The sequence below is a fragment of the Agelaius tricolor genome, unplaced genomic scaffold, assembly GCF_023055355.1.
Source record: "Agelaius tricolor isolate 1412-34295 unplaced genomic scaffold, bAgeTri1.0.p SCAF_9, whole genome shotgun sequence".
Lineage (NCBI taxonomy): Eukaryota > Metazoa > Chordata > Aves > Passeriformes > Icteridae > Agelaius > Agelaius tricolor.
This window is the reverse complement of record NW_027269269.1, coordinates 28,051,549-28,070,000: the sequence shown is the minus strand read 5'-3', so window position 1 is coordinate 28,070,000 and position 18,452 is coordinate 28,051,549. Positions and strand designations below refer to the sequence as shown.

At 41.3% G+C, this 18,452-nt stretch overlaps 1 protein-coding gene and 1 long non-coding RNA gene across 2 annotated transcripts in view; one reads left to right on the top strand and one right to left on the bottom strand.

The window, feature by feature from the left end:
* Nucleotides 1-323, top strand: part of LOC139592964 (uncharacterized) — a 4,558-nt gene extending 4,235 nt beyond the window's left edge. The window contains exon 2 of the long non-coding RNA XR_011680151.1: nt 1-323. This exon is cut by the window's left edge and continues 3,378 nt beyond it. This is a non-coding gene — a long non-coding RNA (uncharacterized lncRNA).
* Nucleotides 1-18,417, bottom strand: part of TTF2 (transcription termination factor 2) — a 19,676-nt gene extending 1,259 nt beyond the window's left edge. Inside the window, exons 1-23 of the mRNA XM_071433384.1 lie at nt 18,264-18,417; nt 18,069-18,180; nt 17,768-17,854; nt 16,713-16,779; nt 15,318-16,274; nt 14,346-14,472; nt 13,312-13,494; nt 12,936-13,093; nt 11,982-12,063; nt 11,567-11,680; nt 10,478-10,628; nt 9,711-9,816; nt 8,534-8,724; nt 7,497-7,650; nt 6,626-6,717; nt 5,828-5,910; nt 5,227-5,366; nt 4,288-4,458; nt 3,657-3,715; nt 2,632-2,785; nt 2,442-2,524; nt 1,396-1,470; nt 1-536 (exon numbers count right to left, since the gene is read on the bottom strand). The exon at nt 1-536 is cut by the window's left edge and continues 1,259 nt beyond it. Of these exons, the coding sequence (XP_071289485.1) occupies nt 392-536; nt 1,396-1,470; nt 2,442-2,524; nt 2,632-2,785; nt 3,657-3,715; nt 4,288-4,458; nt 5,227-5,366; nt 5,828-5,910; nt 6,626-6,717; nt 7,497-7,650; nt 8,534-8,724; nt 9,711-9,816; nt 10,478-10,628; nt 11,567-11,680; nt 11,982-12,063; nt 12,936-13,093; nt 13,312-13,494; nt 14,346-14,472; nt 15,318-16,274; nt 16,713-16,779; nt 17,768-17,854; nt 18,069-18,180; nt 18,264-18,291 (3,519 nt within the window). The 5' untranslated portion in view covers nt 18,292-18,417 and the 3' untranslated portion in view covers nt 1-391. The remainder of the gene's footprint in view (nt 537-1,395; nt 1,471-2,441; nt 2,525-2,631; nt 2,786-3,656; nt 3,716-4,287; nt 4,459-5,226; nt 5,367-5,827; nt 5,911-6,625; nt 6,718-7,496; nt 7,651-8,533; nt 8,725-9,710; nt 9,817-10,477; nt 10,629-11,566; nt 11,681-11,981; nt 12,064-12,935; nt 13,094-13,311; nt 13,495-14,345; nt 14,473-15,317; nt 16,275-16,712; nt 16,780-17,767; nt 17,855-18,068; nt 18,181-18,263) is intronic.
* Between the last annotated feature and the right edge of the window lie 35 nt (nt 18,418-18,452).

The following is an 18,452-nucleotide window of genomic DNA, read 5'->3' as shown; positions in this document are numbered from 1 at the left end:
AATGTATATAGTCTTACAGAATCATGCTCAATTTTTTTCTCTTTCTTCATGCCCACACAACCTCTGAACTTCCCTACCTCACATTTGTTTCCCTTGTTCTTGTTTCACTTAGGCCTGTGCATCTCCTGTCCTGAACAGTATTCTAAGTAGAAGGCATTCAGAGAAAACCAAGAACCATTTGTTTCAAAACAATACCTTAAAACTTTATTAACTTTTGTATAAATGATCAATAGTAAAACTAGCTACTAGAAGTTGATAACTTTCCAGAACAGTTACAAAAATGTAGTTGTTTGTTCAAAATAAACGACCACCTCGGAACAGAAGCCTTATGATGAAATCTGCAGTTATTCACAGGTATAAATTACTTTCTGTTGGGTACTGCAAATGATAATTAGATGCCAAAGAGAATTTTAAGGTCAGCCAGAGTGAGCTTAGTGAAGGTTTCTCCTTTGCCTGACAGAACCTGCTGGGCAAGACCTTTCTTCCTCTTCTGGAGTTGTAGGATCTTTTCTTCTACCGTTCCTTCACAGACAAATCTAAAAAAAAAATTAAAAAAGGACAAAACAAATCCACACCATCTCAAGTGCTACAAAAAAAAATCAGTGTTATTCAAACACTTCCCCAGTACATTTCAAAAGATTAATCTTACTTAGAAATTAATAATTAGCCAATTATGTGACTGACAAAATATTTTCCTCCTATTTTGTCTCAAACTGAGACAACCTTTGAACAGAAAACAGCTATCCTCATATCCAACCACAATAGCATTTCAAATATAAGTCTGATGCACTTCAGGTCTCAACTTTGGTCATCTGAAGTAACAGCAATTGTGTGACAAAATCCTGTAATTATTGCATGATAACTGATGGCACCTATTATACAAAAAACATTGTACCCAAAAGAACATTTTAGATTCAAGTCTTTGAATGTGCTGTGCATTTACAACAACTAATTTAATCTTTCAGTACTTAGTTACAGATGCTTTTTATAAAAGTCAACTTTGCCACTTATTAGAAATGCTTTATGTGTTTTTTATTAGTGATACTAGAAAGATTCCGGCTTAGGGATCACAGTGAAAAAATCTCCACTCAATTAAGAGAAATCTTTTGGTGCCCAAACTGTTCTCAGGAATGAACAGGACACCCCCAATAATCCACAGGCTGAAAAACAAGAAACCCTGCTAGCTGTCAGGACAGCAACATGCTGTCCTGTGCCACATGCATGCAAGTGCCACACAGAACACATGAAAACATGTTTATCTCACTGCCCAAATCTCAATGCCACTGTCAGACCTTGTGTCTAGCTATAAGTAGAGAAAACAAGGTCTCATCTCACTGACTAAAGCCAGACAGTATATAAGCAGCAGCTCCTCCTTCTGCAAAGTAAAATGCTGACCTGTGTATCACAACATCCTTCTTCTGCCCCACTCGGTAAATGCGGTCACATGCCTGGTCCTCCAGAGCAGGATTCCTAAAAGGTAATTAAAAAAAAACAAAACAAAACAGTTTACTCATTTTCCTGCCTCCAGGGAATCCTGTTTTCTTCCTCTGTAGAACTAAAACTGCTCCCAGGCTACCTCAGGTTTACCAGCTTGATGGCCAGCCTTCACCCTGACTGTACTTCCCCTTGCCTTGGGAAAGCCAACTGCATGACTGAGACCACTGGTCCATGTAGCCCCAAGCCTGGCCAACAGTTGCTACTCAGAGAAAGCTGAGTAGGTGGTAAGGAAAGAGAGTGAAGCAAAAAGGCAAACCCCAGTGAAAAAGGCCATCACTCAGGAATATTTACATAAGAGGTGGGTCCATCTGATAAAGTTACAGGGAATACTTGTTGGTGTAACCTCCATATTGTAGAAGCATCTCCTTAATGCTACTACTTAGCAGTTGGTTTTGTATGAGAAACATTTCGTTTGCTTTTTAAGTTCTCATGAGTAACATTTAGTTTAAAAAATCCACGACTGTGACTTTGATGAGACAGCACAAATATCAGGGGCTTGCACACACTCTTCTCATATGTAAAACCCAAAGGTACTCTAGCTGTGCCCAGTTACAGACTATGCTCGACACCATTGATTTATTTCAAGCCAAACTGCCTGTAGGCATTACTGCACCACTTCTATTACTGTAAGAAATTAAGCCAGGGACTGCCAAGTCCCCGCAGCATTTTGTGATACAGAGCTGCATACCTGGATTGCTGTTATATTCCTGTATTTTTTCTTGCCCCTAGAGTACTGTATTTCAGGGCAGTGAGCACTGGATTGACAAATCAGTATCTCAGATGAAGGCCACAGTAAAAACACTTTCCCCCAACTAACCACTAACCCCAAATATAAGCTAAACACCTCCCGCCTAACCCAGTTGCATCAAACATTACATCCAGCGACAAAGCAAGCAGCACGCCCTACATATCCTCTCCAAGATGGAATTTGTATTTCTCTTTACCAGTGCATGTCAAGGAGAAAGAGATGGTTTCCTCCAGTCAAGTTCAGTCCAATGCCTCCAGCCAGCAATGAGACCAACATTACCTTCAAAGGCCAAAAGAGAGTTAAGGAACCTGTTTACAACCACTGAGTCAGACATCACAACTGCTCACAGCAGGGCTAGGGAATACTTCCCTGCCCTGAACGCATACCTGAGGCCCTTTGGGATTGTTATTGAACTCTTCCACCACATCCATCCTCTGTTTGGGATTGACAGAGCCATCCACTGTGGCATACTTCAGCCCCAGGCGCTGCAGGTGCACAGCTACAACTTTGAGCATGCTTGTCCACTGAGAGACAATCACGCTGGAGAGAGAACAGGGAGTTCACAACCAGCACTCGGTACTGAATCAGTTTGGTCATTGCAGTGCCTCACCCAAGGGGACACAACAATTCAGGCACTCTTCCCCACTGCAAACTGGAGCCAAGCCCCTTCCCAATTCAGAAATAGAGGTGTAGTGGTAGAACTTACTGTGAAAGACTAATAACCAATAAACTTCATATAAATTAAGTCTATAACTTTCACCTCTATTTTTGGATTTTACATTTTCACCTCCCAACCACAAACCTGAGTCACAACATAGCTTTTTCTGAAAATCACAAAAATCAATACCAACACCAAATTTAGATTCACTATAGCCTCTCACTCTCCAGTTTGTTGGACTAAACAGTTTGTGAGGCAGTAACTTGTTTAATAGTTTCTTGAAAGGGAACAAAAGCAATGTTGGTGCTCCCATTCTTATGAAGGGAATACTTTTTGGAAAAGACTGGAAAAAAGCTTTCTATAGGTCCTCTGATCAATGCATTCCTTTATCTCTACCAGGTTCAGTTTTAATCTCTACTTTAGTCCTCCACTTTTGGTTGTAGGGTGGGCAAATACTTCTCATCACAACAAAATTATTCCCAATCCTACTTCTGGATAATAGGCTTCCTGGGCCTCAAGGCCTGAGACTTCTCGCACATTCCCTTATGTTCCCTTATCTGTATCTTAAATTCCCCTCTTTTGTCTTAGACTTCTTTTTTTCCTCAAGACTTATGTTCAACTACTGCAGTACCGACACCATTTTATCATACCATGAGTTTTGTATTCAATTATTTTAAGCTATTTCTGCTGTTCTCAAGAAACAATGTGCTTCTCTCAATCACTATGACTAAAGAAAAGGACATGGTTGCTAACCTTTTATGAGGCTCTGGGTGACTCTGAATGGCTTTCAATTCGGCCAAGAGTTGAGCTATCTACAGGAAAAAAAATATCCAAAACATTAGTCTGCTTGCTCTCATAATCCAGCTCATGCTTGGATATTCCTTATTAAAAGTAGAAAGTGATCAAAATAGCTTTTCAACTGAAATTTCTTCTGTGTTTAGAGTTTGAAGAGATTTTAATAGTCATTGGTAAGAACACTCCCCACAGAAAACAGGGCCAGGAAATCAAATCATACAAGCCTGTCTTACGGATTCCAGCCTTCCTATGGGAAGTTATTGCAACCTCTCCTCTTGCTGCCACCTCTTTTTTCTTGCTCATCACAAGCACCATGATTTCACATACAAGCTCTTCTGAGCTTCTGGGAATCCAGTGGTTAAGATTTTCACTTACAGTTTTTCAGCAGTCACATTGTCACAGCTTTACTAAAAGTACTGCTCAACGTGTGAGGAGTTGGAGTTCCCAGAAGGGGCTCAGCAGGCTATCAACCTATTCATCTGATTTCATCTCAATTGGCAACTTAGCCTGATCTGCAATTACCATTTAAGAGGCAAAGTGCTGAAATCCAAGCTTCTCAAGGAAGGTAAGAATGCCACAACCAGAATACCTTGGTGCTCTCCCTGGTGATGTCAAAGATATCTGTTTCAAAAGCTGTGCCATTGAGGTAGACTGTTGACTTGGAATCAGGAGTCTGCAGCTCAGACAGTGTCAAAGCACCAAGCTGTTCCTCAATGGAGAGTGCAAGGCCTTCACTTTTCAAGTTAACTTGATCCAGAGCCTGTGGGAAGAAAGGAAAATAATAAGAGATCACAGTCAAATCTGAGATCAAATTTAGTACTGATCCAGTCAGCACAGTATCTGTTGAGGACACTGGGTTTGAAGGCTGCTATGCAATATGAAGACAGAACAATTAAGAAACACTACTGGATCAAACCGTTCCTTTGGACCTTTATTCTGCCCCAAAAGGCGCAGTGTATGGAAAGCATGTGAGCTTAGCCATTTCCTGTGGTCCAGTCTCCTTGGAGTCCCCCCGTGCCTCAGCATTTAACAACTGCAGGATTACAGATGTTAGCACATAAATTCCTGCGTGTTCCCCTAACAGCTGAACTCTCTCTACAGCTGCTATATATATATATATAGTTCAGAGCAGAGAACTCCTGAAAGATTAGTCTGCTTCATGCAAGGCAACCTCAAAGCACTGACAGAGCTCTCCAATACAAAAGCCCTTGAAACAGGCTACACTTGTGCACTTTTCAAGAGACTATGTTAAGATTAAGACTTTTTTACCATTAAAATTCTAGTTCCCTTTTTGTCCAAATAAAGGTATTTCCAAAGACACAGCTGCCCGTATAAGTTATGCTGATGAACTCTTCAGTAGAAGGTAAGCCCATCTAAAACATCTTGGGCTTCAAAACAGAGAGTTCTAAAATTGACTCTATTCATACTCTCATAGCTAAGAGAAACAAAGGTGTTACCAAGTCTGTTAACTTGCATAAACACTTGAAAAAACCCCCACAAAACCCCCACACCACTACAATGCAATTACCACTTTCAGTAAGGAGAGATGGCAGCAGCACTGACGGAGCCTCAAGAGCATGGACAAGACATGGACAGTACTTGAGACCTGGGAGGCACTTTGTGAGCCTGCTAGAAATTCCTTTTGACTGACTCCAAACTCTTGTGCAACTGCCAAGGAAGGAAGACAAAACATCAAGAGCTCTTGGAAGCATTTCTGAGTACTGCCCATCCACCTCCAGGAAGAGGTTCACAAAGAGGAGTCAAGAATGAACAGGCAAGCAAATACCTGATTTAACACAGGAACTCATCAACCCCCAATTTAAGTTAAAAAAGGAAAAAAAGATAACACGAGTCAGAGTACGATATACCATACATTAATGCTGACATATGTTATCTGAGCAACTAGACCTTTATTTCAAAAGCAATTTTAGGCCCAGAAGGGTTAAGAGATTTTCCCAGAGCCACAACGACGAGAACACACTTAGTATTCTAAGGTATAAGTCTTTGGAACACGAGGGGAGCATTTTCTGAAGAATTTCCAAGTCCTGACCCCAGGTCTGTTCCCCCTTCTGAGCTGTGCACTTAAGAGCCACTTCTGAAAATGTTTTTAGGCGAGGGCATGCTCAAACCTTTCTCAAACGGATTACCACCATCATACTCTCTGTCTTCATTTTTCTGCTCTTGTCTCTTTAGGTATGACTGTAGTGTTGACCTGTAAAAAAGACAAAGACACTGGGATTCACAGCAAGAAAAAAGGCAGGAGGGACCTGAGCTTAGCAAGCTGATGATGCATTAAGGTAAGGAAGGTTTTATTAATCATTCAGTCACAAAAATGATCACCAAAAAAAACCCAGTCTTGTTTAACCTGAGTATGATCAAAACCAAAGATGCATTTTGTAATTCACAAGAGAAAGCAAGTTGCCTTTTGAGTATGAGAACACTTTTAAATCCATATTTAAAAGGAAGGGAAAGTCTTTACAGTGAGACTGCTGAAAGAGCCTAGGAGAACACAAAGTGATGCTGGCTTGCATTACTGCTATCTGGAGAGGCCAGCATAATTCCTAACTGTACAAGAATCACAGAGCAAAGATTATAATTCTCTCATTTACAGGTGCTCACACATCATCATTTAAGAACTACTTGTTGCAATTCCAAGTCTTTGGAGTCTTGAAATCAGTGAGATTAAGTGTAAGGCTAGAATACAGAGCTCACAGAAGGCATGAATATATGGGAGAAAAGAAATTAATCAGTTTTGCCTGCTACCTGAACAAGCAGTGTATTTTCAAACACACTAGACAGATAAATCAGAAAAAAAATTAACAGGAATTTATCCAAAAGCCCTCCTCATCTAAGTGAATGTCTCCTCTGATTTCCATATCAATAAGAAACAAACCCACAAAATACCATATCTCTACCCACATTCATACCTGGATCTTGCAAAGAGCACATTGTACACAGATTGCTCCTCTGCTGTAAGTTTTAACTGATGCAACTGCGTCCTACGCTGGGGCAGAGATACCTGAAGTGAAAATTCACAGGATCAGATGTATGTAGTGCAAGTCTTAGAGAGCATCACAAACAGCAGCAATCCAAGATTTAACACAACAAACACACTAAATCTCAGAAGATAGCTGTTAGTTCACTAAAGCCAAATGTATTAACGCAGTTATGACAAAACAGACACTCACAGAACTCGAAGGAGCCTGGTTAACACTCACAATAAAATCTTTATTCCAGCTCATCCAATAACAAGTTCATACTATGTATGGACTGCTCAACAACTACCACAAAGGGATAAATTTTTGTGTTGTTAAAGTACCTCATTTCCCCTTTCAAAATCAGACAGTAGACTAAAACTATACCTTTTAAAGGCTTAAGAAACACCTATGACTACTATTCCATTCAACAGACTGTTTGTAAAAAGCAACGCAGAAAGCCAATGCTCCAGCACACACCAGGTCCATTTGACATGTGGCAGCTTGGATTCTCCGACCTAGGCTAGTCCAGTGATCTAGACTAACTTTCCACTAAGTGGCCATCTATATGCAATTACTTGGCATATTTTGGTCTGATATAAATAATATGTGATTTATAACTGAAAGGTTTCATTATTTTCTTTAATTCTGCTTTCTGGGTAAGCAACCAAATCATCCCACAGACATTTGCTTCTCTTGCTCAAGAGGCTGCAGCAGATGGGAAACCCCACCCATTAACAAATTTATGCATGTAAATAACTAACTGTCTGCTGCAAGGAAAACAATGGAATGATGGTACAGTTTTGGAGGGTAAAGCTCTTACCAGGGGCTTGCCAGCTGAATCCAGCTGGTCCTTAGTTCTCTGCAGTAAGAGACTCCTGGTTAAGAGGCTTAGCCTCTCCCCTCCCTTCCTTGTGTTGTTATCTACCTGGTACTTCCAAACTTTGTATTCATCAAAAGGAGAGCAACGTAGAAACCTGTGACAGGAAGGAAAGAGACTTCATACCAAGGGAAGAAGAGTTCTTCACTTACTCTGGAGTGACCAGAACCAAACTTCTTGTACCAAAACAAACCATTTCCAAATGCTGTAACTGCATGACCAGGAAGCAGTAATTAATTTCCAGTGTAATGGTGGTGATAACTTGTTTGCTTAGATGTCCTACCATCACTAATACTGTAAGTACCTCTTTCTGATTCTGTACCCATCACTGTCTCTTAGCCCATTATGTTTCAAGCACAACCAGCAAACAAAGGACATCCAGATGCACTTGCCAAAAAGCATATTCATTGGTTATTTCAAAATAGCAAACTTCTTACTTGACAGTTAATTTCAATTATCCAAAATTAATCTCAAACGCAAGTTCTCTCTGGTTCTACAACACCATTTGTAACTTTTCCTCCCTCAGCAATGAGGAGCACCTGTTTATCATTGTTCAGAGAATCCAAAGTTTTCACTCTTTCCTTCAATGCCCTCGTAGCACAACACTCCAAGAAGGTCCTCCCAGGATGCCCTGGTAACAACAGGGATTAACTCAAAAAACCTCTGTTCATTAAAATTGGTTTTGTGCATACTCATCCTGAAGACAAAGGAGATCCAAGGTAATTTCCCCTTTGTTCTCCATGGAGGCAGAAAAGCTACATGCAACACATGGTCAGACTTTTGCAATGTCTCACCACAGCCTTTGCAATCCATTAATATAACTAATCCTAGTACCTAATGGTGCTAACCATTAATATAACTAATCCTACTACTCCACATATCTTAAAGACATCTCAAACTTAGAAACAACTTCAGCACTTCATCAGAGAAGAATTACTAAAACTGGATCCCTGCCCATGTGTCACGTGCAGCCAGCTCACCTCAGCAGAGAGTACATGTCCAGCAAGTTGTTCTGTATTGGCGTCCCAGTGACAGCCCATCTGGCACTGGCTCTCAATTTGCACACAGCTATAGAGGTTTGAACCCGTGGGTTTTTAATATTGTGAGCTTCATCCAATATAATTCGAGCCCAAGCTACCCTGAGCAAAGGGGAACAGGGAGATGATCCACTCTGAAAGAAAAAGCATACTATAATCTGAATCAAAACCTAGGTTCTCTAAGGAGGCACAAGCAAACACATTTTTCCAGCACAAAGTATTTTTGTGATGTTAGTCAGCAGCAGTTTGTGTTCTTACTGTCATGTAAGAAATAGTCTCCAAAAATCATCTCTTTAAAGCTTCCACGTTTAAGTTTATAAGCCAAAAACTAACTTATTTGCCTGATCTCAATAACAATTTCTAGTATTTTGTTCGTTTTCTTGCTTTTAACATTTTATCTTATAATGTTGTTGTTTCAAGAGGTGTTTCCTATCAGTAAAGTTTTGCTATGCTGAGATGAAGGACCACATATAATTATTCTGATCTCTCAAAATTTTATAGATGCCACCTAGAAATTTCAGAAAATTCCAAGTCCTGTTTTCTTCAAGAGCTACATCTAGAGCTGGGCAGAGAGGTAGGAGACAGCAAGAGACTTCCTCTACACTGTGTAGTCATTTCAGTCAGCACTCAGCAATCACATTGTTATTTTCATAGTCCAGCCAGCACACTGCTGTTTCTTCAAGGCAGCATGGAAGCTGCCTCAGTCTCAGTTCAGACTGACCCAGAGCCTGAGGTTTCTGGTAGTTTGGGGTGGCATTAGTGCTTCAAGCAACAAACAGAAGATTCTACTACTCTTTCACCTCAAAAGGAGAATGAGATTCATCATTGCATTCTTGAAATTACTTTTCAAGACATTTCAACTGTCTGAATTCAATGTAACATATTCTATAATTCTACAGAACATATATATTGTGAATATATCTGTTCTTGCTCCACTTCACAGCACTTCCTCTCATCACTTTGCTTTTACAAAAATAATTAACAGGGGTTTATGGAAAAAAAAAAAATCAAGTTGCTGCTCACTGTAGCACATATAAGGTGCTACTTCAAACAACAATGGTTTGTAACACCTGAGAACAAAACTTTAAGGCAATTCCCTATTGACATTATGGCTTCTCACCTCCACATCATGGTCCTGAGCAGGGACTTCCCCCTCCTCTTTGGTTGTGGGAATCTCCTTGGAGAGAAGGCTGTAGGTTGTGACAACAACATCATATCCAGAAAGCCTGAATTAAAAGAAAGTAGTAATCAGGAACAAGAATAAGAATTTTTTTTGCAAGAGAGACTACATGCATGCTGAAGTATGCATTTAAGAACAACACAGTGCTACACAAGCTGAAACTCTTTTACAGAAAACTGAGCTTCTTTGCAGTTAAACAGGAAAAACACATTGTCCCCATTTTAAGGATACTGGAAGTAGACACATCAAGCTCAAGATTACAGGAAAAGCCCATTGATCAGAATGCACACCACATGGCATGAGCCGTACTTAGAGCCAGGCACCCAGGAATACTGCTCAGCATGGCCTGAAGAGGTCTAGAAGACACACTGAATTATATACATTAAAAAATACAACTACCAAGCACAAGCATGGAAGAAACTGCCATTGACAATCTTTATATTCTCTTTTGGAGAATATACACCTTTATTTTGCTATCAAAAGCAACAACAGCCTCCACCAGAACCACTGAGCATGGGCACAGGCCATAAATGTTTTACTAAATACACCTTGATAGCAAACATCAGTCTGACTTTCTGGCCCTTCCACATTTTAATACTTCACATTCTCCCATCATTCTACATCCACTTTCATTTCAATTTTGATAAATGGTGTCCCTTGCTATCGTATTTTGTTTTTCTCAGTCATATTTATGGTTTAGCACTTACACCTCTGCATGCTTATCTCGATTTGCCCCGTGGTACAGACAGACCCTCAGTTTGCCAAAGACCACACGTCTCTCAATCTCTTTCTTCCAGTGATGGATCAAGGATGCAGGACAAATAACTAAAGTGCCATGGGAAGGGATAATAGTGAAGTCTAAAAGAAAATATTGCAGACAAGTTTCAATGTCTTCACATTAGACTAGAACAAAGACAGAATCTTTGGAATTTGCAATTGAGAAGAGTGTCCAACCAATTCCATGAGGATACAGACAGTGCAAACTGTGGACACAGAAGCAATACTCTTTAAAAAAGCACTAACATCCCCAGTGTCTGTGGACAAGATAAAAATTATCTTTGGGGGAGAGTTGGAAAGAAAAAAGATCAGTTACAGAGAGGGGAGTAGTAACTATTTGAAGTCCCTATGAAAACTACGCATATGTTTAAAAAACTGTGAAATCTTTTGCAAACCCAGCATATCACTCTCTACAACTTCCTGAAAGGTAGTTGTAGTCAAGTGGGGGTTGGTCTCTTTCTCCAAGCAGCAATGTACAGAACAAGAGGTCACAGTCTCAAGCTGCATCAAGGGAAATACAGGTTAGATATTAGAAATAAGTTTTTCATGCAAAGAGTGATAAAGTACTGGAATGGTCTGTCCAGGGAGGTGGTGGAGTCACCATGCCTGGACGTGTTTAAAAAAAGAGTGGATGTGGGACTCGGTGCCATGATTTAGTTGAGGTGTCAGGGAATAGGTTGGACATGATGACCTTGAAGGTCTCTTCCAACCTTGTGATTCTGTGATATGCTGGCTTTAACTACTTCAGGAAATCCTTAAAAAAAAAAAGATCTCCAAACAATATAAAGTAATGAGTTGGAAAATCCTACGCATCCAATGGGAGACAAAAATGACCCTGATCAGAGAAAGGCCATGTAAGGAGGCACAGTACAATTTAGCCAAATGAAAGCTTCCTGCAGAAGGAATATGAGCACAGATACAGTGTGTTGCTCTACAACCCCTTAACCTATAATGCTTTAGGCATTTCAGATGGCACTTCATCATAATGCATGTGCTGTAGAATGGAAAAAATTCTGTACCATTTTTGGATAGCCATATTTCTAATGTCTCCTTTCTTTTCTCTGTCTTCAGCTGCTTCTGCGCCAGAATGAGAGCAATCATGGTTAGAGTCTTCCCTAAGCCCATGTCATCCGCTGCAAAAAGACACACGCAAGTTATCACCTGCAGAAATGAGCCCCCTTGGATCTACACTGAGTGAAATACTACAACAGAAAGTGTCCTGGGGAACCCAGAAAATCAAAAATACACAGATGAAAATGTCAGGGTATGATATAGCAATTGGTTAATAACTGTACTTGGTAATAGGGCACAGAAAACGAGACCTTTTGACATGTCTACAAAATAACCAGTTATTGGCCTCCAAGTAAGTTACATGCACAACTTTGCTGCCATAGATCTGCCCCACAAAATCCACTTTGCCATTCTGTTGCTCACCCAGAATTCCTCCACACGGCCTCTGACTCTCTCTCCAGAGGAGCCATGAGAGCGCCTGTTTCTGGTGCTGCAGCAGTGGGACCTGAGGGGGTGAGTGAGACAGAGGATTTGAAGGAAATACCTGGCAAAATTTAGACACTTCTGCTTCCTGTACCAATTGCCATGTTCAACTGTTTTAAGAGGTGTTTCATATCAGTAAAGTAGGATTTTACTACAATCCTACTAAACGGAGTTTACCTACCTGATCCTTTTCCACAGGGGCTGGGATACTCAAGGTAAGCAACTTCTGCAGACAGGAGGTAAGCAGTGCCATATGTGTGTCTTCCTAATGTTTCCTGCGCTAACCAGCCTAATGCCTCAGAGTGCTCTCAGAGAGCAGATAATGATGGCTTGTTGAGCGGGAAAATCCACCCCAGATTGCCTTGCTTACAACAGCTACCACTGTCAAGGAAAGGGATTGAGAACACTTCCCCTTTTCTCACCGAGTCTAAGACCCCCTACAGACTCTTAAAACAGGAAGAGGGACTACATACTACCTTCAGTGGCCTTCCCCACCACTGAAAAGGTCCTAAGACAAGTGACACAACATATATGCATCTATACACCATCCTGTAGAGGCACATGCCTTTGTTCCAATACCTTGTATATAACCTCAAACAGATCAGAACTACTCTGGAGTCCATCACATTCCATGAACGTAATCACCTGCAAACCTTTTTTGAAAGATTATTTCTTGCAGCTCAACAGGAAGAATGAAAAATGAAGTTCTCAGCCTGTTCCTCACACCTCTGTTCTGCCAGTCACATACAAACAACATGGATGGAACTAAATAGAGTATCTCCTTCCAGCAGGATGCAAAGTATGTCAAAGTGGGAAGGAAGGAATGCTCTAGAGTACCACTCAGATGTTGTGATTCATTCATCAGCATGACAGCTTCCGTCCTTGCCAACCCACCTTCAGTCCAGAGGGATCTTCAGCTGCTGTCTCCTCTGTTGGACAGGATTCTAGAGATTTGTGAAGATGATTAATAGCCTCAAATGTGGCACTGTGTACAGCCCTGATTCGGTCTTCTGTCATTCTTTCTTCATACAGATTCTGCACACCAACACTCACTGCAAAGATATAGTACCAGAGATGTGTCTACAAAGCTAACTTTCCCAAACAGATCTTTCACCCCAGAGACTGACTTCAGTGACTACAGATGCCTGAGGGATAGTATGCAGCAACAAAACAGGCTTAGTACTCTCACATGTATCCACAAATTGCAGGATTATTTCAGAAATCGTACTTAACTGGGTTCTCTGTAATAGCAAAGTCTTTCTATACTTACTTCCAAAACTTTGGCCACTGGAACCCAAAGTAGCAGCAGCTGAGAGGTGACTCTGTGAGCCTGCAGAGGCATTTGCTGTAGGATCCTGAAGCAGGAGAAGTGCTATCGACTTTGTACCACCTGGCCTCCCAACTGGGTTAGATAAAGACTCTTCACAGCAGCTGCTGCTTGTGCTATCCTGCCCTTAAGGAGAAAGGAATCACAGGTGGAAAAGGTTGGACAGTGAATCTCAAGAGCCTTGCTCTACAGCCCAGACAAGAGCCTTCATTTTGCCCAACAGTCTGCTTGCAAAATACTATGAAGTGGTGACACCAGTTTAATAGCAGATTACCACATCACCTGAGCTACTGCAACTGTGAACATGTGCTCTCGGCCTGCTGGTGTGACAGGCAATGTGTCCAGCTGCAGCCTCAGTATGTGGTTTACAGCAACACAGTGAATTCTGCAGCTGTGATCAGAGTAGTGCAAACAAGGTCAGTTTTGCACCCTGTTCCAGATAATTTATTAATATTGAAGCCATGTCTCTTCTCAATATTTTGGAAACAAAAACTATATATCCAAGAACAAATGGGCCAAGAGAGCTCATGAGCTTTTCTCTCTCAGGAGTGGCACACTGGAAGCAGCCCATTTTGAATCTGGTAGCTGGAATATTCAGTGATAACAAACATGCATGAACTACACAGATTCATAATGCAACAGAGGGAGTGAACACTTCATTGGCATGTTCTCATAGAGATACCTGTCTTAGTCATGTAGCCAAAGCTGGAAACCTAGATCCTAAGGGTGGGAGGAAATTCCCTTGGGAAGCCACTACATTACAGAGGAAACATTTGACTTGCTCCGTTCATCAGCTCCCAGACATGTACTTTGCAATTAACAATTTTCCTCTTCAGTAAATCTCAACAGACCCTGTTGAGGGTGGTTTTATAGACCACAGGCCATATATAAGTATATGCTATGCTTCTTGCATATTAACAACTATTTTAAGACAAACTGCTTTGTAAACTTTTGGAGAAAAAAAAAATTAGCCCTACCTTTTTCACTAGTATCTGCTGTTGAAATGTTAAAAGCACTGAGTGCAGCTTCCAAATCCTGCACTTGCTTTAATAAGCGTTCCCCTTTATCTGGCAGCACCTGAACATTCACTGTAGCCAATGTACTCTGCAAAAAAGAAAGAAACCAAAAGTCTAAAAAGAACTAATCCTGTCCCATTTTAATTTGCTTTTAGATACTGTTCTGTAGTCTCCAAAAGCTTTCCAGTGCCATTCAGTGCAATTAAACAGTCTTTTAGGAGAAAATAAACTAACCATTAGGGTTCTTTAGAAAACTAACCATTAGTGTTTCATTAGAAAATATGGAAGGACACAGGGATTCCTCCTTTTTATGAAACAGGCAGGTGAGTCAGACAATCTTAACATCTCTCAAAACATTCAAAACATTTAACCTACTTGCACCTTTCTCTCTATGCTTGCACAAACAACAGTTATGACTTCATTTCAAAGTTCTGTTCTGAACTCCAGACAAAAAGGGGGGGGGGGATCATAATGAAAACTGTAAAACATAGTGATTGGCAATTTTTGGAAAAAAAAAAAAAAAAGCAAACAGGCAAGTAGTTTATTTCACCCCAATGTAAGCTTTCATAGCTAAATCATTCCTACTGCACAAGGCCAAGAGACAGCCATGTTATTTACAAAGGTTAAACTGGCTGTGCACTATTCCATTTTATGCAAATTATTTTCAGGGTAAAAGGCAAGACACAACCTCAGGTGGGTCAAAACTGAGCATCCCCAAAGGCAGAAGACTGTACTACCGTTGAAGTTATTGGTCTGTATCTGCTTATTACAACCAGTCTGTACAAAGGCTGAATTGCCTTCCATGCCACATCTTCCTAAGCCCCATTTTGAGTTTCTGCTGTGAGGATACATATTCTGATACCTGTCATGAGTAACAGAAATCACCTTGAAAACAGAACAATAAAACCCCCAAATAATAGGTACAATAATGACCTTTTTCTGTTTCAGCTGGAGTAGAAGACGGTTATGAAGCACTTTAGGGTCCTGGGATCCTTCCATGTGATATGATGCTGCTGCTCCTGGCAAAGGTGTCCCCTGCACACTCTTTCCTGATTTTCCTGAAGGAATCTCAACTGATTTCTCAGGTTTACTTTCACCTGATGAGGAACAAACAAATTGTTCTTTATTACTATCACTGGCAGAGGCTTCAGCAGGAGACTGTGGCAGCCCTGGCCCGAGTTGTGCATTGGGAAGCTGTGCCTCTGCCCTTCCCCTCAGGGCAGCACACTCTGATGCCAACTGTGCTCCTGCTGGGGAAGGGACATCTTCCTTAGACATTGGTGTCATTTCACCATTGTTCTGACCATTGCAATCTTTCTTTCTTGTGTGTTTATCCCGACAACTTTTTAAGCTTTTTTCTCCAAGCTGCTCCTCTCCTGGAGGCTTGGTACTTGTACTTTGCTTTCCAAGACTTAGTGGTAAGAGTTTTGATCTCGTGCCTGGCTCCTTGTCCACACAATCCGAAGGCTTCTTGGATTCCCTGGCACTGCCACCATATTTCTCTTCCTCTGAAAGTGTATTTTTCCCTTTCCTGGTCTCAGAAAGGCGAAGTTTGGATTCAAACACTGTAGTCTCCTGAAGTTCTGGGTCACTTTTACTTCCTGTGGATGATATCTTTTTATTTTTGAGCTCTTCCAGAGGTACTGTCTCTATGGAGGAATCAGAGGTCAATTTCTTTTCTTTATGTGATACCAGCACACTCTCATTCTCTGCTTTATCTCCTTTTGCTTTAATTTCCTCTCCATTTCTTTGCTTCATTTGTTTCCAGGATGATGGTGCATGATTCTCATCTAGCACTTTGAATGGATTTCTTTGACTAGTGGGATTGAAGAAAGATTCTGTTCTGGGCTGGGATTCCAAGGGGTTTGACACTTTGGTAGCTTTTGGATCCTGCAATATGTACATGGCAGTAAATGCTACTGTACAAATTATTAAAGCCTGTTAATAACACATACAACCTTATCACCTCAAGCAAGACTTCATCCTCTACCAAGATCATCTTTCCTATCATTTTAACAGAATCAGGATAACATTTCATAAGAAATCCAAAATAAATGCTGGTTTTCTACTTTTTCTTACAATTCCCATTGTTTTTTGGGATCAAGTCCCAATAGCACAATCTCTAGAAAAAAAGCTAGAAATCAAATCCAAGCTTCTTCTAAGACTGAAGAATACTGATTACTTCACACAACTTAGAAGATAAATCTCATCTAGAGATGGCTGGAAAATATAAAATCTTCCACTAAGTAGTTTCAGAGGTGATTATGGTATACGGCATGAAAAGCCATGCCAGAGTAAGGCGATATAATACAAACAAAACACTCTTACCTGCCATGGGAAGCTTCCACACCATTTCTTTCCATTCAACTTACTCTTGAGGCATCGGTAAAACAACCTACCCAAGGATTAAAACAAGATTTCAATCCCAGAAGCCAATGAAGAAGCTCTAAGCATTATTTTAAAAGTACTTTGCACCAAAAACATCACAGACAAGTTCTACGAGTCTGTACTTTATATTCAGACCTTTGCATAACAAAAGGCTGCGATCAGAGCTTTTTACAGGAGTAGTGTTTTCTGAATAAAGATTCCTAGGGTTTGAGGTTTTTCTAAATTTTTGCAATATAAGAGTAACTGCTCAGGCAAAAATACTGTCTATGTTTAAAGCCTTAGAAGCATCTTATGATTTCAAGGTGCAAGGAAACAACTCTTCTTTTAGTTAAACTGCACAGGCTACCTCATCTTTATAACAACTCTTTTTTTAAATTAGCAGCCAACCAAGATTGCTGCAAGTACTTTATCAGAACTAACATTGGAGAATTTGATGCTGAGTTTGGATGATTCCAATCAAAGAGCCATGTTCAATTCTGTTAAAAACAAACATTATCTGATGACCCAGGTTTATACTATTAGATGTAACTGCTAATAAAAGTGGCAAACATTTGGAAGCAGGGTAAGTGAAGGCCTCAGGGCTCAGACTCTCTTCAATTCTAGAAGGAAACTGCAAGTTCTCTCTGGTTCTCCAACATGATTTGTTTCAACATGTGCAATAAACCCCTGTTTTCACTTTGAATGATTGGTAGTTCAACTCTCACTTGTTCATAAATAATAAAGAGAGCTAAGAGCCTCCTGATCCTAAGAATAACAATCTTTATTTTTAAGAGGCAGCATCCTACAAAGTAAGTCTTCAAAGATACCATAAAAAAAACAGAAAAACTACTTAATCACAGGATTCAAGATTTTCTGACGTAAACGGCCATTAGTCAGAATCAGTTTGAGAACATATTATTTTAAGCACTAAACATACGATAAAGAAGTAAAAAGGAACACAGGTTTTACCCGTTTGAAGGCAGACATTCGGATTTTTAAAAATCTGAGGAACTTACTGGTATTCATCTCTGTCCGGTTGCTGAACCAGGACTTGCAGCTCCACCACGCACCCCTCATGGATCAAGCAGTGAGAAGCAGGAACCCTGAAGGGAGGAAAGGAGAAGCGGAACAATACAGCCAAGACGAACTGCCCAAGAAACTGCCACCGCAAAGCAATCACTTGCGACAAAACAAAGGCTACGTAAGAAAACAAGTTTGCGATTGCTGACACAGCAGTGAACTTCCCTCAGGACAGCCAAGTGTGCCCCCTGTCGCATCGTCCCCCTCCTGCCGCCCCTGCCCCTGCCCTGCACCTACGGCGCTGGGAGGACGAAGCCGCAGGCAGCGGGGCCTTGCGTCCCGCACACGTAGAAGCTCTTCCCTTTGTTGGGGCCATCGCGGACGCCCGTTTTCAGGAAGCAGAGGGACCCTGCGGAGCAGGGAAGAACGGAACTGGTCAGACCAAGCCCCCCACACACCGCCCCTCATGGAAGCCCCCGGGCCGCCCCTCACCGTGCTCGGAGCACAGCACGACCTCCATGGCCGGGCAGCACGGCCGCGCCTGCTCTTCGAACCGGCCAATCCCGCCGGGCCGGCGCTCCCACCAATCAGCGCGGGGCAGGGGCGGGGCAGCCAATCTCCGCTGCGCTGTGCTCTCCTCGCGCCCCCGAGGGCCGGAGCAGACGGGACGGGAGATGCTAA